This window comes from Euleptes europaea, chromosome 3 (assembly GCF_029931775.1).
Source record: "Euleptes europaea isolate rEulEur1 chromosome 3, rEulEur1.hap1, whole genome shotgun sequence".
NCBI classification, from domain to species: domain Eukaryota; kingdom Metazoa; phylum Chordata; class Lepidosauria; order Squamata; family Sphaerodactylidae; genus Euleptes; species Euleptes europaea.
Window position 1 is genome coordinate 34427399 of NC_079314.1, and position 20987 is coordinate 34448385.

The following is a 20987-nucleotide window of genomic DNA, read 5'->3' on the forward strand; positions in this document are numbered from 1 at the left end:
AATCCTCGAAGACAGAAACTCTGAAAACTGTTCCTCCACAGTAGGGCTAGTTCCAGGCTTTGGGGTCCACCAGGCAGAGAATTCACAGGACCCACCCTTCTCTTCTGCTCACCATGAGACCTTGCCTCCTTGTGAGCAGTCCACCATCCCTATTCATAGTTACCAGTGGATCTTTCCCCAGTAGTACTGAGAAGAGGAGAAGAGGAAGAGGAAGAAGAGTTGGATTTGCCAACTTTCTCTACCACTTAAGGAAGAATCAAACCAGCTTATAATCACCTTCCCTTCCCCTCCCCACAACAGACACCCTGTGAGGTAGGTGGGGCTGAGAGAGTGTGACTAGCTGGCTTCATGTGGAGGAATCGGGAAACAAATCCAGTTCACCAGATTAGCCTCTGCCACTCATGTGGAGGAGTGGGGAATCAAACTTGGTTCTCCAGATCAGAGTCCACCTCTCCAAACCACTGCTCTTAACCACTACACTATGCTGGCTCCCATGGGTAGTGGAGCACTAGCAAGTGAGTGGGCAGAGGCTCAGCACAATAGGCCCTGCCAGAAACCCTGGGCCCTGGCAGCTGCCCCACCTCAGGGTATGCTGACACTGGCTCTGCTCCACAGGCACCCCTTCACCTAAAACAGCTTCTTACAAACAAAAATGGGCTGCTTAACAGAGGCCGTAAAATGAGTCCCCAGCTTGCTGAGGGTAATGTGTAGGCGACTGGGGAAGGCAATGGCAAGCCACCCTGTAAACGTAGTCTGCCTAGTAAATGTTGTGAGGTGACGTCACCCCATGGGTCTGTAATGACCTCGGTGCTTGCACAGGGGACTCCCTTTACCTTTTAACAGAGGCACAAATCCAATAACCAAAGCCTGCAACAAACTTTGCCCCCATAGGCAATCAGGCCACACGTCTACAGGTGCCGACAACACCAGCTGTGCCATCTTGGACTCATCCTCCAATGCAGTAATACATACAGTTGTGTATCAACAGTGCCATTCTGCTCCTTATGGTGGAAACCACCATCAAGTCACAGCCAACTTATGGCAACCCCATAGGTTTTCAAGGCCAGTGACAAATAGAGGTGGGTTTGCCATTGCCTGCTTCTGCCTAGCGACCCTGGACATCCTTGGTGGCCTCCCATCCAAGTACTAACCAGGGCTGACCCTGCTTAGCTTCCAAGATCTGATGAGATCCGGCTAGCCTGGGCCATCCAGGCCAGGGTGCTCCCAGTACTTAGGAAACACAGTCAGTCCCTATGAGAAAGAATAAATGGAGACAAAACTGACATTTTACAAAATTGCCGTATTTAGATGCCAGTGAAGTGAATGCTCTCTTTCTGACCTGAAAAGTCACAATTCTTCAACAAAAGTCCTTTAAAGGGAGACTTCAGCGTGAAATGGTGGAATTGGAATTCACCAACCTACACCCCCCATCCCCACATGCTTTGAACACGGACTCTGGATTTCTGACTCATGACAAGTGTTTGATCAGAACACGAGAAGACAACACTCACTGGGAAAGACAGGAATTCTAGGAAAAGCCAAAGGCAATAGGAAAAGAGGAAGACCCATCATGAGATGGATGGACTCAAGAAAGGAAGCCCCAGCCTTCAGTTTGCAAGATCTAAGCAAGTCTGTCAATCATAGGTTGTGGCTCAGTGGTAGAGCATCTGCTTGGCATGCAGAAGGTCCCAGGTTCAATCCCCGGCATCTGCAGTTAAAGGGACCAGGCAAGTAGGTGACCTCTGCCTGAGACCCTGGAGAGCCACTGCCAGTCTGAGTAGACAATACTGACTTTGATGGATTGAGGATCTGATTCAGTATAAGGCAGCTTCATGTGTTCATGTGATATTCTGGAGGTCATTAGAGTCCCATACGTCAGAAGCTACTTGAGTCACATAACAGCCCCCCCAAGTGCTGACTATTTAAGCAAATTCCATGACCTCCTACCTATTACAGCTTTAACCAACACAGCATACCTAGTGAATGGTCTGTGTATTTTTCATGATTAGATTTGAATTTTACATAATGACATTTCATTCTGTATTTCCGGCATTTAATGGTACCTTAAGCCTACCGGCTGTTTGTTTTTTCACGCTCATAAATAAAATGAATGCAACATTGCAAGACTCCCGCTGGGTTGTTGTTGTTTTTTGCTGCAGAAGACAGACATAATCAAGCCCTCTGGAATTACTGCCTAGTATGACAAGCTGACCAGGGAACTGCTCTCCTCCAGTACGTATTCATGATGTGAGACACAGCCAGTGAAGCCCGGTGGCTGAGAAAGGGAGCTGTGAATCAGGAAGACACCCCCCCCCCGCCCCGCCAGCCAAGTGTTGCCAGTTCAGGGCCTTGAAATCAATGGGCTTCGACTCTGCCTTGGGTTGTGCTGAAAACGTCCTTAGGTGAGCCAGCCTCTCAAATGCAATACGAGAGTAAAAACATTGACCTACCTGAGAGGGTTGGGTGCCATGTTATGTTTTCTTCTCTTATCATTTTAAATATTTGTTTTTCTTTTTCAATTGCTACTACTTGGGTTGCTTTTCTGAAGATTTGTTTACAATATCGTCATGAATAGTATTGTGTTTGAGTTACAGTTAACGGTAGAAGAACAGTAATAGATATAATGCAGTAATAATTTGATGAGCCTCCGATAGTTAATGGTTTAAAAGAAAAAAGGGAACACCTGACTTAAATGAAAGGATTTATTCGGTATGGCTCCAAACTGGAGACGGGTTGCAAGATACACATAAGATGTAATGCCATCCCTCATTGTTTTCCATTTTTTTCTCTTATTTCCCTTTTAATTCTGTATCCTAAAAATTAATTTAAAAAATTACTTTAAAAAAATGAACAGAAGAGCATGGAGGAGAGGGTTGTTTGTTTGTTTGTTTTTTAAAAAAATATGTATCCCCAAATCACCCCTGTCTTTTTCCCACTGGAAAGCCCCACCCAAGCTGCTTGTATCCCTTCTGGGAGGTGTTCTTGCAAAATTTCTTCAACAGCAGTAAAAGCAGTTGTGGGGAGGGGACGTTTCACAGTTGGGGAAAAGGCAAGGGAAAAAAGGATTCGAAGTCTCTCTGCCCTTCCCCTTTCTCCCCCTCGTAACTAAAAAAAGAAAGAAAAAAACAAGTCTTTAAAATGATCATGAAAGAAAATCTGATCTGTAGTCTGAATCACGGATAATCATATGGAACAATCTTAAGAGCTAAGAGAAATGGTAAGCATTATTATTAGCTTCCTACCATTGCTCTTTGCATTTATGGCATTCATTTCCAAACAGCTGCTATTCTGCCCATGTTACTGTGGAGGAACAGCAGTTGACAGACAGAATGTTCTACCCAAGGCCGTGCAATCAATCTGTGGCAGCAGTGGGATTTGAACCTGGATCCTTAAAGCCCATGAAGGTGTCCTGTCCTTGAACAGAATGAGCCAAACCTTCTTTTGATCTATTACTGTGTCCAGTCTCATTCCTGCCGATATGGGGTAGTGGTGATGGCTCAGATCCCAATCATAACAGCGAGGCTGAAGAGCCTCCCAGCAAGGCAAGGAGGAAATTCCAGGGCAAAATTATCAAAAACATGGTGACCGTCGATGCAGTGGGGAAACCAACCTGGTTCACCAGATCAGAATTCGCCGCTCATGTGGAGGAGTGGGGCATCAAACCTGATTCTTCAGATTAGAGTCCACTGCTCCAAACCACTGCTCTTAACCACTACACCATGCTGTCTCTCAATGCATCAGAATGGGAACATGAGATGCCAACTATAGAGGTCTCTAACCTTGACCTTGCTGGGATGTTCCACTCCCAAGGAAGGTCCCAGGAGACTTTTTCTGGTGTCTGCCAAGTATTTTTAGGAAGTAGCTGGGGCCAGGTAGGGCTTTAGCCCAGCAAGACGCCCGATTGACTATTGGAGATTCGGTTAGCTTTGCCGATCTTTTAAAGCACTGCTTTAGCTGCCGCTGCCAACACAACACAAGGATCTACACTGCGTTACTAAAGTTAAGCTGTGGCAATTATTTTGTGGCTGGCTCCCCTTCCTTTGGCGGCCATTTTCTGGCAGCCATTTTGTTGCTGCACCCATCGTGCTGTGTCAGGATTCCAAATGTGTCCGCAGGCTGAAAAAGGCGGGGGACCCCTGGTCAAAAGCATCAAGGGGCAGATCGAAGGCAAGAGACAAGGAGCTAGAAAAGAGGTGTTGTTACACCAGCCACATCCAGGCGATTACTGGAAGAGGTTTTTGCAGGTATTGCTGTTCCACCCTTCCTATTACGTCTCCTGGGGACTTCCTTGGGAGTAGAACATCCCAGCAAGGTCAATGTTAGAGACCTCCTCTATAGTTGGCATCCCATGTTCCCATTCTGATGCGTTGAGAGCCAGCATGGTGTAGTGATTAAGAGCGGTGGTTTGGAGAGGTGGACTCTAATCTGGAGAACCAGGTTTGATTCCCCGCTCCTCCACATGAGTGGCAAACGCTGATCTGGTAAACCGGGTTGATTTCCCCACAGCTACACAGGAAGCCAGCTGGGTGACCTTGGGCTAGTCACAGCTTTCTTCTTAGAGCTCTCTCAGCCCCACCTATCTCACAGGGGGTCTGTTGTGGGGAGGGAAAGGCGATTGTAAGCCCGTTTGATTCTTCCTTAAGTGGTAGAGAAAGTCGGCTTATTAAAAAAAAATAAAACTCCTCCTTGACTTCTTCTTCTTCTTGACTTCTTCTAGACACTGGGGTCTTGGGCTAGATCTACTCTGCAGCTGATGCCCTGGAGTCCATGAGGGGTGCAGGTGCCCACCAGAGAATCCAGCCTTTTCCTCCTCTGAGGATGCCCCTTACAAGCCAGGCTCTGGAGCTGGTGGCTCATGTCCTAGCCTGAATTTTGCAGTCCGGGCACTGTTCTCTTTGGAGACGGCTTGAAGCACGAATGCAAGCTTGACCAGACTGGGTTAGCTTGGGCCACCCAGGTCAGGGCAGCAACCTGAGAACCAGCCAGAAAGGCCTGAGGAACCACTTAATCCGCTTGTGTCTCATTTCCATCACTGGCTTATGTGGTAAACAAGAAATGCTCCTCATCTGTAGATGCCTGTTTCCGAAGGGGGTGGAGGAATCAAGCCATTACAAAGTGCTAACTTCTGCCTTCTGAATACAGAAACTAGAACCGTCTCACACAGCACCCCCAACTGACAAGCTCACAATTCACCTCAACACAAGCTTTCCCCCTCCACAGGATATGGTCGCCTGGCCACAATTCCATCGGGAACTTTTGCCTTGACCTCAATGGCCCAGGCTAGCCTGATCTCATTGGAACGTGGAAGCTTAGCAGGGTCAATGCTGGTTAGTGCCTGGATGGGAGACCACCAAGGAGGTCCAGGGTTGCTACATGGCAGCATGCAGGGCTTAAGAACGTAAGAAAAGCCCTGCTGGATCAGACCAAGGCCCATCAAGTCCAGCAGTCTGTTCACTCAGTGGCCAACCAGGTGCCTCTAGGAAGCCCACAAACAAGACGACTGCAGCAGCACCATCCTGCCTGTGTTCCACAGCACCTAATATAATAGGCATTCTCCTCTGAAAATGGAGAGAATAGGTATGCATCATGACTAGTACCCATTTTAACTAGTAGCCATGGATACCCCTCTCCTCCATGAACATGTCCACTCCCCTCTCAAAGCCTCCAAAGTTGGCAGCCATCACCACATCCTGGGGCAGGGAGTTCCACAATTTAACTATGTGTTGTGTGAAGAAATATTTCCTTTTATCTGTTTTGAATCTCTCACCCTCCAGCTTCAGCAGATGACCCTGCATTCCAGTATTATAGGAGAGGGGGAAAAGCTTCTCCCTGTTCACTCTCGCCAAACCATGCATAATTTTACAGACCTCTATCATGTCTTAAGCAAAATAAGCACATGCTTAGGGCACCAAGGGAAGGGGGCCACCACAGAAATTTTCCATTGCCGGATTTACCATGGACCATATGATGCAAAACTAGAAAATGGTTCAGCTGAACCAGTCCACACAACCAGCCAGTAGGAGAAAACTTTTCAAATATAAATAAAGTGGAAGTATACATAAATAAACATTATTTTCCACCATACTGTAAGTTTTGTTTCATTTCAAAAAAATAAAATTTTATTTGATGGTTTATTATTATTTATATTTTGAATTACATATATATGGGGCACCAAAATCTTTTAAGTGCTATGGATCTCTAAAGCTCGTAATCCGGCCCTGGAGGCAGGCAACGGCAAACTACCTCTAAACATCTCTTGCTTAGAAAAGCCTATGGGATCACCATAACCTGTCTGCGAATGGATGGCACTTTCCACCACCAGTTTTGCACAAGAAAGAAGAGGTGGGGAGGGAGGAAGTCATGTGGAGGGGGGGCAGGGAATCCACTGCACAGCAGGAAGAGAAACTAATGAAGACGTCTCATCATGAGAGTCTCCAGAGTCTCTGAGCTTTCTGATATTGTGGAGGGAGCCTTCAACTAAGGTGTTCCTCTTAGAGAATCTTTCCCACGTTGGGCAAGTCACTCACTAGGCTGGTATCTTGGGTGGTAAACCCCATCTAACAGGCTGTGAACTCATTAGCAAACACAGGCTGAATTAGCTTATTTGATTAATAATTCAGCCAATGGCGCCTCTGGCTTCCTCTCCTAAGGAGGGGCTGTTGGACTTCCCCCAGCCTTTTGTCTTCCCCTCCCTTTCCTCGGATTATCATATAATGAAAGAAACAGGAGTATTTGTCAAGGGATGTAGGGCCAAGGTGGTGGGGAAAGGATCCCGCTCATCAAATATTAGCCATCTTCTCTGTTTTATTATGCATGCCTCCTTGTATTTTAAATATCAATTGCCAGGCAGGTTAAGTACTTATTCACATCCTCTCTCAGATTTCAAAAGCAGCTAATTGCTCCCTGGAGTGTCTCAATCAGCAAATGAGAAAAGGCACTAATTAGAACCAGCTCTCCTTTGGATTGGGTTGACCATCAAAATTGAGGCAGCAGTTCAGAAACTTTCAGAGGAAACAATGAGAACCAGAAGGGTGAGCAGGTGAGGGGCTTGGTGGGTAAGGGGATTCATGTACCTGCAACAGACCCCCATTTCTGTGCAGAGGTGGTGGTAGTCACAATCATGTCCTCATACACCCCACAATCAGCCTGTGCTCTGTATTCATTCAATTTGGGTTCTGTATTAATGCCAGCTAAAACAGGTAATGTACACAGATCAGGCCTATAAACTGTCAGCATGGTGTAGTGGCTAAGAGCGGTGGTTTGGAGCGGTGGACTCTAATCTGGTGAACCAGGTTGGTTTCCCCACTCCTACACATAAGGCCAGGAGCCCCGTGGCACAGAGTGTTAAGCGGCAGTACTGCAGTCAAAAGCTCTGCTCACGACCTGAGTTCGATCCCGACGGAAGTCGGTTTCAGGTGACCGGCTCAAGGTTGAATCAGCCTTCCATCCTTCCCGAGGTCGGTTAAATGAGTACCCAGCTTGCTGGGGGTAAAGGGAAGATGACTGGGGAAGGCACTGGCAAACTACCCCTCAAACAAAGTCTGCCTTGGAAACGTCGGGATGTGGCGTCACCCCATGTGTCAGGAATGACCCGGTGCTTGCACAGGGGACCTTTATCTTTTACACATAAGGCCAGCTGGGTGACCTTGGGCTAGTCATAGCTCTCTCAGCCCCACCTACCTCGCAGGGTGTCTGTTGTGGGGAGGAGAAGGTGATTGTAAGCTGGTCTGATTCGCCTTTAAGTGGTAGAGAAAGTCAGCATGTAAAAACCAACTCTTCTTCATCGTCATCAATTGCTCATCTCTAACATAGACATTAGAAGGATTTTCTAATAGTTAGAGTGGTTCCTCAGTGGAACAGGCTTCCTCGGGAGGTTAGATGGCCATCTGTCAGCAATGCTGATTCTGTGACCTTAGGCAGATGATGACAGGGAGGGCATCTTGGCCATCTTCTGGTCACTGTGTGTGTGTGGGGGGGGGAGTTAGTTGTGAATTTCCTGCATTGTCCAGGGGGTTGGACTTGATGACCCTGGTGGTTCCTTCCAACTCTATGATTCTATGAATGGGTAAAAAAATCACCTCTAGGTGACTAAGATGAGAATTTCTTAACAGGGAGCATTATGCTTCCTGGGTTTTTCTTTCCTTGTTTAAGCCAGTAATGTACCTCAAATGGCTAACCCAAGCATGCTAGGCTAGTAACCGTTTCTGTGGACTAGTAACTTGCGCCGACCTACTTGTGGTGATGGTGGCCACCTCCCTGCTTCAAGTCCCTTACCTCTGCGTCTAGAATGGAACTGTCTGTCACAAGCCCCAATGATGCTACTGCAGCCGGCCACAAGGCTGAACAGGTAAGTGGATGGGCCATCCAGGCAAGAAACAGCATTGGTTGCAAATGGTCCCCAGCAACTCTAGACTGGCTCCTGGAAACCCACCACACCTCAGGTAAGGGAATGACTTTGCCCCCAGCTTCGCAAGGGGAACTAAGCAAATGGAACAGCAAGCCTATTTTTAAAAAGTGTGTCTCTCTCTGGAAATAAGAATGGCCCTCTTTTCATGGGCCAGGAAGTTTTTGTTCTGTTCAATCAAGCAACCCCCAGCCACTGCAGAGTGTGGCGAATAGCACCAGACATTGGGACCTGAAGGCAACGTCCCAGGAAAGGTCTCTTCCTAAGCTGTAGCAGAGTCCCAGGGAAGAACACAGCTGCATTTGGAAATGTGACAGGCACCTGCAGGTGTTTCCTTGTTCCTGGCAGCCTGGTGGGAGAAATGTCTTGCCTGAAAGGAAAACCCTGCTCAGTACTCTCCTGCCAGGACTCCTCTTCCTGCCAGTGGGGCAGACACAGTGTCAGCTCAAATGCCATTGAGGCAAATGGCTGGTTATGGTTACCTTTGCTAGGGCAAATCCCTATGTAAAAGAAGATCCGTTGAGGCACTTGTGTGCCAATAAATCCCACCCAAATAAGCTCCTCAAAAGAGTTCCAGAGCTTCGAACAGAGTCCTCAATCAGTCCCTTCTGATACCCCCCCAAGTGTTGTTAAGACACCCAAGAAGCCTTTGGGGCAATTCTCCCACCCATCAAATTAGCCCTGAAAGAAGGCCTGAAAAATATTGTCCATGGAGGATGCAGGTTCTTCCTTCCTCACTTCTTTGATACAGGGGGTAAAGGGGAAGCCAGGAAGAGATTGCCCTGAGCTGGATGGCTCAGGCCAGCCTGATTTTGTCAGCTCTCAGAAGCTAAGCAGTGTTGGCTCTGGATAGTACTTGACTGGAAGACCACTATGGAAGTCCAGGGTTGCTATGCAGAGGCAGGCAATGACAAACCACCTCTGTTTGTATCTTGCCTTGAAACCCCCATGGGGTCACCATAAGTCGGCTGCGACTTTACAGTGCTTTTCCACCAGGAAGAGATTTGCCCTGGCTCTTGGCTCTAAAACTGGATGTCAGCCCTTGCTTTGGAAATGGCATTGCCAGTTGCGATTGGGAGGGGGCAGGAATTACATACTTACGCATCGCCCTTCGATGGCCCATAAATTTATCAACAGAATTACACTTCAAAGGTAAAAAAAATCCAGGGGAAAAATAGGCAGAAGGTAGCAAGGAGCCAAAGGTCAGGATCCCTTTTTCTGATGAAGATGTTTTCACCATCCCTTATTTTTCCTCTCACTGGCTTTATTCCGTACTTTTTCTTCTCGTAAAATCACAGCAAGCTCCCAATTAAAGAGCATCTTTCCTTCCTGTCTCTTTCCCAGTGCTTGATTAATACAAAATCCAGAGAGCCCGGAGTCAGCTTGGCATGATCAGTCCCCCTTAAAATGATCCCTAGAAAGGGAAACAAATCAAAAGAAGTCGATAAAAACACCACAGCATCCCTATGACAGGACCTGGGCCTCGGTGAACAACCACCATGTTCACAGGGTTATTTTTTTATATATATTTTGTATTTTAAAACGCTCTATTGTGCTGGTTTAATTTTATTGTATGTCCCTTTGAGCTATCTGGGGGAAAGGTAGTTTGATAGATGCTTCAAATATATACATACATGAGGAGAGGAGAATGATGGAAGCTATTTTGGGTCCCCATTGAGGAGAAAAGTGGAGTATAATAGAAGTAAATAAAGACCTACACACATATATAATTGCTTAAGGAGCAAAAGCTGACATTTTGTACGCACACAGCCTACAACACCCAGGGTGCAGGAAAAATCTGGACATAAAAATTCACATTGAAAAGTAGATATTTAAAAGGTACTTCAGAAGGGTACAAATTGACTTTCACCTTTGATGAAATGTAAGAGCCCCCCCCCCAATATATATATGATCCATCCTCAATCTGGGGGCAGAAAATACATCTGAAAACAAGATTAAGAAGAGAAGAAGAGTTGGTTTTTATATGCTGACTTTCTCTAACTTTGAAGGAGAATCAAACCAGCTTGCAATCTCCTTCCCTTCCTCTCCCCACAACAGACACCTTGTGAGGTAGGTGGGGCTGAGAGAGTTAGGAAAGAACTGTGACTAGCCCAAGGTCACCCAGCAAGTTGCATGTGGGGGAGCGGGGAATCAAACTCGGTTCTCCAGATTAGAGTCCACAGCTCTTAACCACTACACCACGCTGGCTCTCTAAGCCATCCATGTGTCCAAACAGCCATAAGTTATAGGACCAAACTCCACACACAGTGTTTGATCTGAACACAGTACCCTCTTCCACGATGGGTGGTGGAAAGTGCTGTCAAGTGGCAGCCAACTTACAGTGACCCTTTATGGGTTTTCAAGGCAAGAGGCCGACATGTGGTTTGCCATTGCCTGCCTCTGTGTAGCAACCCTGGACTTCTTTGGTGGCCTCCCATCCAAGTACTAACCAGGGCCCATCCTACTTAGATTATGAGATCTGACAAGATTGGGCTACCCTGGGACAGTCAGGTCAGGACCTTCGATGGTGGGGGGCAGAGTCTTTCAGAGCCTGAAAGGGGGTAAGTTTGCAAGCAAATTCACTAAGAGTGACAAGGGAAGACAAACCCATGCAACCCTGCATGCCCAGTCATCTTTAGATGCCTTAAACATGCAGGCCTTGGCCTGGCTAAGTATACTGCCACCCCATTAAATATCTATCCAAAGCCCCTCAACCTGTCCTTCAGTCGAGTCCACCTTAATGGGATGGGATGTGGTCTGCCTCAGAAGCATGAAGATTTGCCACCGTTGCTTTTATTTGGGGTCATTTCCCCAAATATATAATTTTGAAGCTTTTAAAATATCATGGATTTACTTTCTCAGGTAGTTGAAAGAAGGGTGCAGCCTGCGTGTGTGTGTGTGTGTAAAGTGCTGTCAAGTCTCAGCCAACTTATGGCGACCCTTTTTGGGGGGGTTTTCATGGCAAGAGACTAACAGAGGTTGTTTGCCAGGGCCTTCCTCTGCACAGCAACTCTGGTATTCCTTGGTGGTCTCCCATCCAAATACTAACCAGGGCTGACCCTGCTTAGCTTCTGAGATCTGACGAGATCAGGCTAGCCTGGGCCATCCACTGCTGGGAAATGTCTTGAACATTCACCACTATTATTACATTAGAAATGTCAAACAGTCTCCCTGCCCCCAACAAATGATGAATGGAGAGAGCAATAAGGGGAAAGGGTGGCATCCGGTAACACTCAACTTTGCCGGTCCTTTTTCTGGAAATCCAGTTCTTCAGAATTCTTTTTCTTTCCTAGCAGGGAAGAGCATTCCCTGCTCCTGGAGCCACAGGATGTCAGTAGGTTGAGTTGGTCACCTTACATGGCCAAGCAAAAATATTTTGGGCTCCTTTCTGATTGACATATGGACATATGAAGCTGCCTTGTACCAGATCAGACCATTGGTCCTTCAAGGTCAGTGCTGTCTACAGAGACTGGCAGCGGCTCTCATAAGAACAACATGTTCAAGTACTTGAAGGGCTGTCATATAGAAGACGGTGCCAAGTTGTTTTCTGTTGCCCCAGAAGGTCGGACCAGAACCAACGGGTTGAAATTAACTCAAAAGAGTTTCCGTCTACACATTAGGAAGAATTTTCTAACAGAGCGGTTCCTCGGTGGAACAGGCTTCCTCAGGAGGTGGTAAGCTCTCCTTCCCTGGAGGTTTTTAAGAAGGGGTTAGATGGCCATCTGTCACCAATGCTGATTCTATAATCTTAAACAGATCATGAGAGGGAGGGCATCTTGGGCATCTTCTGGGCATGGAGTAGAGGTCACTGGGGGTGTGGGGGGAGGTAGTTGTGAATTTCCTGCATTGTGCAGGGGGTTGGACTAGATGACCCTGGTGGTCCCTTCCAACTCTATGATTCTATGAACATAATAATCACCCATCATAAAGTCATTAAAGACAGGGGCATAAAAACTGTATTAAAATATTCAATGGCCTAAAATGGCATTCATAAAACAGACCTCAGGCTACAAGGTGACAATAAAAACAGATAAATAGAGATGTCTGGGTAAAAGTAAATATTTGGGCCTGACACCTAAAAGAAAGGAAGCTAGGTGCCAGCTGAGCCTCAAGGGGGAGGGCCCTGAAAAGTCAAGGTGCCACCACTGAAAAAGCCCCGTGTCTAGTCACCACCTTCCTCATCTCTGCAGGCCTGAGAAGAGGATCTTAACTGGCATGTTACACTAGAGACGTGAGGTCCTGTGGGAGGAAATGGAAACATGCAGGGGGGAAAGTTGGGGTTTGAAAGGATTTCATTTCAATTTTTCCAATGGAAAAAAAATAGGAAATGTTGAGAGCCAAAACCTCCTATGATTTTTTCTCTCTTTTGAATCAGTGTAATGCTTTTAAAGACAAGGTTTTATTAACTTCTATATAGGATGAAAAGCCAGAGACTCTTCTTTTCATTTTTTTTTCCAGAAAAATTGGGGGGGGGGAATTGGAAGAAGTGCAAAAAATGATTACCGGTATATATATTCTTTAGAAATGAGTCAAATGTGGTCTCTCATTTTTGTATTGAATTGCAATTTTGCTTGTAGAAAACTAAAGAATTCATACTTTCAAATACCATAATTATGCCAGTGTGGTTTTAGAGCAGAGGACTCTAATCTGGAGAACTGGGTTTGTTGCCCCACTCCTCCACATGAAGCCATGTGGGTGACCTTGGGCTAGTCACAGTTCTCTTTGAGCTCTCTCAGCCCCACCTACCTCACAAGGTGTCTGTTGTGGGGAGGGGAAGGGAAGGAGATTGTAAGCCGGTTTAATTCTCCTTAAAAGGTAGAGAAAATCAGCATCTAAAAACCAACTCTTCTTCTTCTATTAATGCAATTTCATGTGCTAATGGTGTTACAAGGGCTGCTTTAACATAAAAAGTGCATAATGCTCCTGAGAGTCCTTTTTGCAGATGACACAGGAGTGACCGGAACCAAACCAAGGATTGTTCAGAGGTTCTACTGACCAGGAGTGCGATGAAATGTGATAAGCATCTGCCACACTTGTCATATCTGTCAAAAAGAAGGTAAATCTAGAGATAAAGGCTCAGTTACATTCCTTGCCTGTAATAGACACACCCTTTTCCCAGGGTGAGCATCGACATAATCAGACCCCTTCCCAAAGCAATGAGAAGAGAGAATAAGTAAGTCTTAATTCCAGTGGATTTCACCCCACATTTCCCAATGGTGCAGTAATGTAGAATCACATGCTGTTACTGACACCGTTAAATACCTTTTGCAAGGTTGGATTTCACTGCAAAGATAATTGAGCCCTAGCAAACAAGTTCCTGACATTGTTGATGCAAAAACTATGTCAGGTGATAAAACATTTTATGTTGTTAAAGCAACATAAGTTTCATAGGAAAGTATTACACATACTTCAACCCACCCACCAACCCCGCCAAATTTCTGTTGTTGTTTTTTTTTTAATTTCTCCATGGCTTCAAATTACCAGATATTTTACATCTCTATGCCAGACGGTATGGGAAAAGGCGATTCTTCAAGTACTGCGTCCCCAAGATTAAGGCTTTAAGGGCAAGAGCTGGCAGTTAGTTTGAATTATGCCCCCAAACAACTGGATAATCAGTGCAGATCTTTCAGATAAAGGTAAGGTTTATGAGGTGGCTTGCCAATCCTAGAGAATCGCTCATTTGGGACCAGCTGAAGTTTCTGGACAGTTTTCAAAGACATTTCCCAGCAGCGGATGGCCCAGGCTAGCCTGATCTCGTCAGATCTCAGAAGCTAACCAGGGTCGGCCCTGGTTAGTATTTGGATGGGAGACCACCAAGGGATACCAGGGTTGCTGTGCAGAGGAAGGCACTGGCAAACCACCTCTGTTAGTCTCTTGCCATGAAACCCCCCAAAAAGGGTTGCCATAAGTCGGCTGCGACTTGACGGCACTTTATACACACACACACACAACCTGGACACAGTGATCTTTTGATGATACAATTTAACTCGTAACTTGGTGCCTCCTGTCTTCATTCTGGGATGTGCATTAAGTGGCACCAAGTCACTTCTGACTTACAACAGCCCTACAAATTAATGAACTCCAAAGCATCCTATCATTAACATCCTTGCTCAGGTCTTGCAAACTGAGGACCGTGGCTTCCTGTTTTGAATCAATCCATCTCATTTTGGGTCTTCTTCTTTTCCTGCTGCCTTCAACTTTTCCTAGCATTATTTTTCAGTGACTTTTCCAGTGACACTTTGTCTTTTCATAATACGGCCAAACTACAATAGACTCAGTTTAGTCATTTTGACTTCTTTCACTATGGCGAGTTCAGGCTTGATTTGATCTAGAACTCACTTATTTGTCTTTTTGGTGGTTCACAGTATCCATAAAACTCTCCTCCAACACCACATTTCAAAGGAATCTATTTTCTTCCTGTCAGCTTTCTTCATTGTCCAACTTTCACACCCATACACAGCAACAGGGAATGCTATTGTATGAATTATTCATTCTGAGATGCGGATGCAATATTCTGAGGCAGGAATTTGAGTGTGGAGAAGAATGTTTGACAGGCACTGATATCGTATGGAAGGAATGGACGGGAAAACAGCCAAAACCTCCTTGCCTAAAATTCTTGAAGACAATAAAAGGGCTCCACCAGCCACTGAGAGATAAACGCAAGGCCGATTGCACAAGCAAAGGAAAAATAAATATTTTAATACTCAGCTACAAATCCCCTGAGTAATAACATATAATTTTTAGCAGAATCACAGAATTATAGAGTTGGAAGGGGCCATACAGGCCATCAAGTCCAACCCCTGCTTAATGCAGGATCAGCCTAGAGCATCCCTGACAAGTAGTTGTCCAGCCTCTGCTTATAGACGGCCAGTGAGGGGGAGCTCACCACCTCCCTAAGTAGCCGATTCCACTGTCAAACAACTCTTACTGTAAAAAGAATTTTTCCTAATATCCAGCCGGTACCTTTCCGGCTGCAATTTAAACCCATTATTGTGAGTCCTATCCTTGTCTACTAACAGGAACGGCTCCCTGCCCTCCTCTAAGTGACAGCCCTTCAAATACTTAGAGAGCAATCATGTCCCCCCCCAAACCTCCTCCAGACTAAACACTTCCAACTCCCTCAGCCTTTCCTCATTGGGCTTGGTCTCCTTGGTTTCCTTTTACTTGCACCATCAGCCTTGGCCTTCTCTTTATCTCTCAAAGTCTTGAGAAAGTCCCTAGCTGGCCAGCTCCCTGGGTTCCATCCCCATGGGATACCCACAGAGGATCGACATTGGTAGAAGCTTCTAAGTCTAACAGAGAGAAGCTACCATGCTCTCAACTCTCCAAATAAGAATGGCCTCCACATTCTGCCTCAGCCATTTTCATACTCTTCCCATCTGGCTGCCCACACCTCAGTAAACAAAACATGGACATATGCTTTCCCAACTTGCTGGACAGAAAGGAACGGAAAACACGCCTCTGCTCATCTCATGACCTTCTAGCCATGAGGAAAAATCACGCTGACATGTGGGATTCACCCCCAAATGTGATTACTGGAGTTGCCAGTCTGCAAGATGCTAACTAAGGTCTTGGTCTGAGACAAGGGAGTGTGTGAGAGAAGCTACTCTCTGCTTCCCAGCTGATCACCAGCCGGAAGGTAATGCCTTTTACAAGATCTTTTGGTGCACGAAGACCTTTGTTAAAAGTCTGCTGCCTTTCCCGTAGAGCTCAGGGGTCTGCACCCTTTTTGTGCCTGTGGGCCCTTTTTGATCTCTGGCACAAGGTGGTGGGAGCAACCACAAAGAAGTCTGAGTGCAGAAGAGGGGTAATTTTAAAAATGCACTGTGACCGAGGTGTAAGAGTGAATGAATCCAACACTGGTGGCAGCTGCCACTGAGACATTTTTGTAATCTGCCCTGCCAATTGGATTTCCAGTGACCAATCAGAGGCCCTGCTGGGCAAGAGTCCCACCTGGCCACACCCACTTTGTAAAGACACTTGGTGGGCACCATGGCACCCATAGGCAACATGTTGGGGACCCCTGTTCTAAACGTTCATGATATCTTCATCAGAGACATCTCCAAAATGTTAGAAATCAATAGAAGTACCATAGAGCTAGTTCTCCCACATGCTGTTATGAAAAGCCACAGCTTCCCCCAAGGATTTGGATAGTGAAATAACTGGGATGTCGAAGGTTAGGGAACTGCCACTGGAAATGAATGGGAGAGCAGATTTAACTTCTCTTCGTTGGGCACAAATGAAAATGGGACAATACCTATACGAGGAACACTTGGCCAAGAGTGAAGTCAACCAACTCAGAACATGTTATGTGACCGTTTCCTGTCCCTGATTCCTGGGTAAGCTTTTCTTCTCTTGGCTTCTCACAGAGGTTTGAGCAAGGATGCGCTGATTCCCAGTATGGAACAGTATCACAAGAGACACAGGAAGTGATTTATTTGCCATGGAGCAAACTTGATTTAGTATAATGTATATCAAAACTCAAACTGAAAGCAGGCACATGAATCGCCTCAGGTTCATAAACCCATGCCATGTGTCCCTTTACATGAGCAGTAATAAGGACAGATGCTTTCCACTGGTAGACTTGGATGGGGCACATTTCTCCCAGTGCATCCCAGAAAAGCCCACTAGATATGGCACCATAATAATAATTAAGTGCTGTCAAGTCACAACTGACTCATGGCAACCCCTCATGGTGTTTTCAAGGCAAACCATAGCCGAGGCAGTTTCCCATTGCCTTCTTCTGGATACCAAAACAGATCTTCCTTAGTGGTCTCCCAGTAAGCTCAACAGATATGGCTCTATAATAATAATAAAGTGCTGTCAAATCACCACTGACTCATGGTGACCCCTTGCGGGGTTTTCAAGACAAAAGATGAGACAAGGCAGTTTCCCATTGCCTGCTTCTGGATACCAACACAGGTCTCCCTTAGTGGTTTCCCATCAAGCCCGATAAATATGGCTCTATAATAATAATTAAGTGCTGTCAAGTCGCAACCAATTCACTTGAACACACATGAACATATGAAGCCGCCTTTTACTGAATCAGATGCTTGGTCTATCAAAGTCAGTACTGTCTACTCAGACCGGCAGCAGCTCTCCAGGGTCTCAGGCAGGGGTCTTTCACATCACCAACCTGTCTAGTCCCTTTACCTGGAGGTGCCGGGGATTGAACCTGGGACCTTCTGCATGCCAAGCAGATGCTTTACCACTGAGTCTCAGCCTCACGGGGTCCTTCAAGGCAAGAGATGAACAGAGGTGGTTTCCCATTGCCTTCCTCTGCATAGCAACCTTGGACTTCCTTGGTTGTCTCCATTGAAGCACTGACCATGGCTGACCCTGCTTCGTTTCCGGGCTCTGGAAAGCTCAAGCTAGTCCATGCTATTCTGGCTGCTCTATATCCCACCCATAAAGTTAACCATGTCTCTGGATTTCAAAGCGCTGTCCGCCTATTAAACATCCAAGGCAGCTTTCCACTTGGGAGCCCCTTGTGGAGACCCAGATTTGGCTGTGACTTGCATCAGAACATAATTGGTCAGACTGTTCGGGGCGGCAAGAGGACAACACTGAGTAGCAACCCAAATGCACGCTGCTTCCTCTTGAAGAGGATTTGCTTGGTTGGCAAGCAAGGGTATGGGGGGAGGGGGGAAGAGAATTGTAATCTTTTTTCCACCAACCTGTAATACATGCTCCCAAGAGACACTCTCTCTTTTTTGTTCATTTTGGCATTAAACATTCTGTTTGCATTATATTAGATATTTCCTGTCACTTAGGGTGACAGTATTCTCCTGTGCATAACCCATTTAACAGATGAGCAGCCAAGTGGCAAAGGAACTACATTATTAATGTTTCAGGTTAAATTAACTGATTAAAAAAAAAACACACACATACCCTGGGTAAAATGTACATATCAGCACTTTATGCAGACTAAATGAGAAATTAATGGAATATGGCGGGTGGTTTTGTAACCAACAGCAGAGAGTAACCGCCTGAAAAAGGTAATGGGATTTGCATATTAGAGATCTATTAATGGGGATGGAGACATAGAGATGGACTCAAGAATTCCAAAAGGACACTCTGCAGGTTGACATGGCCACCCAAATTGGGTGGGAAAGCAGGAAAACCCACCTGCCTCCTGCATACAACTCTTGTCTCACCAGTGGGGAGAACTTTGGTGAACCTTCGAAGAACACAGCCTGTTTGTACGGTGCAAACACAGACCCACCCAATGTAGTCTCTGGCCTCTTTCACTCAAGAGGGTTACTGGCTGTGGTAGGGGCAAGAGGGTCTCGGCAAGGTATCTGCTCATCTGCAATGGATGATCGTGTGCACAAGTTCTCTTATTAAAAGGAACAAGCAAACACGCAGCATGGAACCCAACAACCTTAAAGCTCGCAACTCTTTCCGCTACAACGGGCTGATTCATCGCAAGACTGTGGGGGTGGAGCCTGTTGCTGACAGGAAAGGAGTCGTCGTGGTCCTCAAGAAGCATGCAGGCCAGCCACCTCCTGATGAGGAGATCACAATCAACAAAAATGCACGTGCCATGCTCAACAGCCTCCACCACATCATCCACACGAGCAATTACCGCAAGGACCTGCACATGGCTGCCCTGCATCATGCAAGCACCATTTTGCACAGCCAGAAGCCAGTGGTGGTGAAGAAGAAGAGGACCCAGGCTACCAAGACTGCCTAAAAGAGTTGCCAGATTATCCAATAAAGGATCAGAACCAGAAAAAAGAGGGTTACTCTACTGTACCTCCATTGGTTTGACTGCTTTCCCTTGGAGAGGATGTGGAGCACAAAAGAATCGCCGGCTCCTAACCCTAACTTCTTGCACTTTGGTGGCTGACTGTCAAAGGGAGGGGAGCAGTTCCAGGTGTTCAGGCCAAGACAGATGCCAGAGCAGAAAAAAAAACTCTGGGCCCCTGCCCCACTTTCACGCAGCAAGCCATGGAGGAAGGCAGGGAGAAGACAGGGGCAACTGGCAGCAACTGTCCGTGTTCCATGGTTGGAGTGAGCAAAGCAGCACTGCAGTCTCTGTGGGTTTTTTTTGAGAATCTGACAGGCGTTTGGCTCCACCCAGGCAGGCTGTTCCTCAATCGTCACACTGCAATTTGCTGCCAATTAAGGCAAGACCAAACTTTTTGCAAAGCCACTGCCACTTGGCAGGTGTGCAAGAAGAGAGCATTCCGGGGTGCTGGTGGAGAAAAGGAAGAGAAAGGCAAAAGGCAGGCAGAACGGGAGCAAGGAGGTACCACATCCCCCCAAATGGAGGAGGGGGAGGAGGAAGATGCTCGGAGACAGCAAAGGTGGTACAACTTCTGCAACCAGAAGAAGCAGCCCTATGGACCAAACGCTGGCAGGAGGAGGAAATGATTATGCCCTGACCTCAAGGTTGAGCCCTGCTCAATTAATCTATTGAGAAGACCCAACAAGAGATGGATTGACTCTATAAAGGAAGCCACGGCCCTCAGTTTGCAAGATCTGAGCAAGGCTGTCAAGGATAGCACATTTTGGAGGACATTGATTCATAGAGTCACCATGAGTCGGAAGCGACTTGACGGCCCTTAACACACACACAATGAGGATGCAAAGTGGCTTACAACATTATTCTATCTTCCTCCATTTGATCTTCACAACAATTACCCAGCTGGCCATTTTGAATCCATACTGGCTTGGACGTCACCACCAGCCAAGTCACCTTGGATGACTAAGTATATCCTGGTGACCTGGCAAGGGAGCTTCACAAAAGCCAATCCTCTTGAGGCCCTAAATTCACATTGTGGGCAGGTGGACACGGAGGTTTTTTAGACTCATTTGCAAGGGTGATCAAATGTTGACATTCCCCAGCCTCCATTCACTTGCCAGAAGAGGGAGGGGGCTTATTTTTAGGTGATGGGGTGCTCTTTCTGGTTAATGTAAACTCTTATACACAGACACACACAACCCAAACTCTGGTGGACAGTGCCATCAAGTCACAGCTAACCTATGGCAACCCCACAGAGTTTTCAAGACAAGAGATGTACATAGGTGGTTTGCCACTGCCTGCCTTTGTGTAGCGACCCTGGACTTCCTTGGTGGTCTCCCATCCAAGTACTAACCAGGGCTGGTCCTGCTTAGCTATCGAGATCTAACAAGATTGGGCTAGCCTGGGCCATCCAGGTCAGGACCCGACTGTACGCTCCAGCTTTAGGCCAAACTAGTAGTGCACAAAAGACTTTCTGCTCCTCGCATCTAGAAGTCCGGGTGACTTTGCAGCTTACTGTTGGCTAGTGATTGTAAACGGGAGTTGTTATTTTGACATTTCTTTGAATGACCCACTTTGACTATTTTTTTAAAGTGCCAAAGAGCAACCCTGCAGAGCACCACACAACCATCCCCGATCAAGGGAGCAGATCAAAGCACTAATCTCAGATCAAAGACCTTCAGCACGGCTACAGTGGAAACAAATTAAGTTGGCTGCAGATTTCTCGAGGATATGTACATTGCTGATTTGCATAAAACAAGATTAAAACGAAACAACACCCCCGCTCGCTCCCCAGCTTTTATTTGCATGCTTTATTAATTTGGGGGGGGGGAC

At 46.4% G+C, this 20987-nt stretch overlaps 2 protein-coding genes across 4 annotated transcripts in view; one reads left to right on the plus strand and one right to left on the minus strand.

Annotated features, from left to right (window-relative positions):
- GRIK3 (glutamate ionotropic receptor kainate type subunit 3) overlaps positions 1-20987 on the minus strand; it is a 235871-nt gene that overhangs the window by 109727 nt on the left and 105157 nt on the right. The window lies entirely within an intron of this gene.
- LOC130475789 (60S ribosomal protein L28-like) lies at positions 8288-19129 on the plus strand. The gene is made up of 2 exons (XM_056847654.1): positions 8288-8347; positions 18681-19129. The coding sequence occupies exons 1-2, from the start codon at positions 8288-8290 to the stop codon at positions 19098-19100; spliced, it is 480 nt and encodes a 159-aa protein (XP_056703632.1). The 3' UTR covers positions 19101-19129.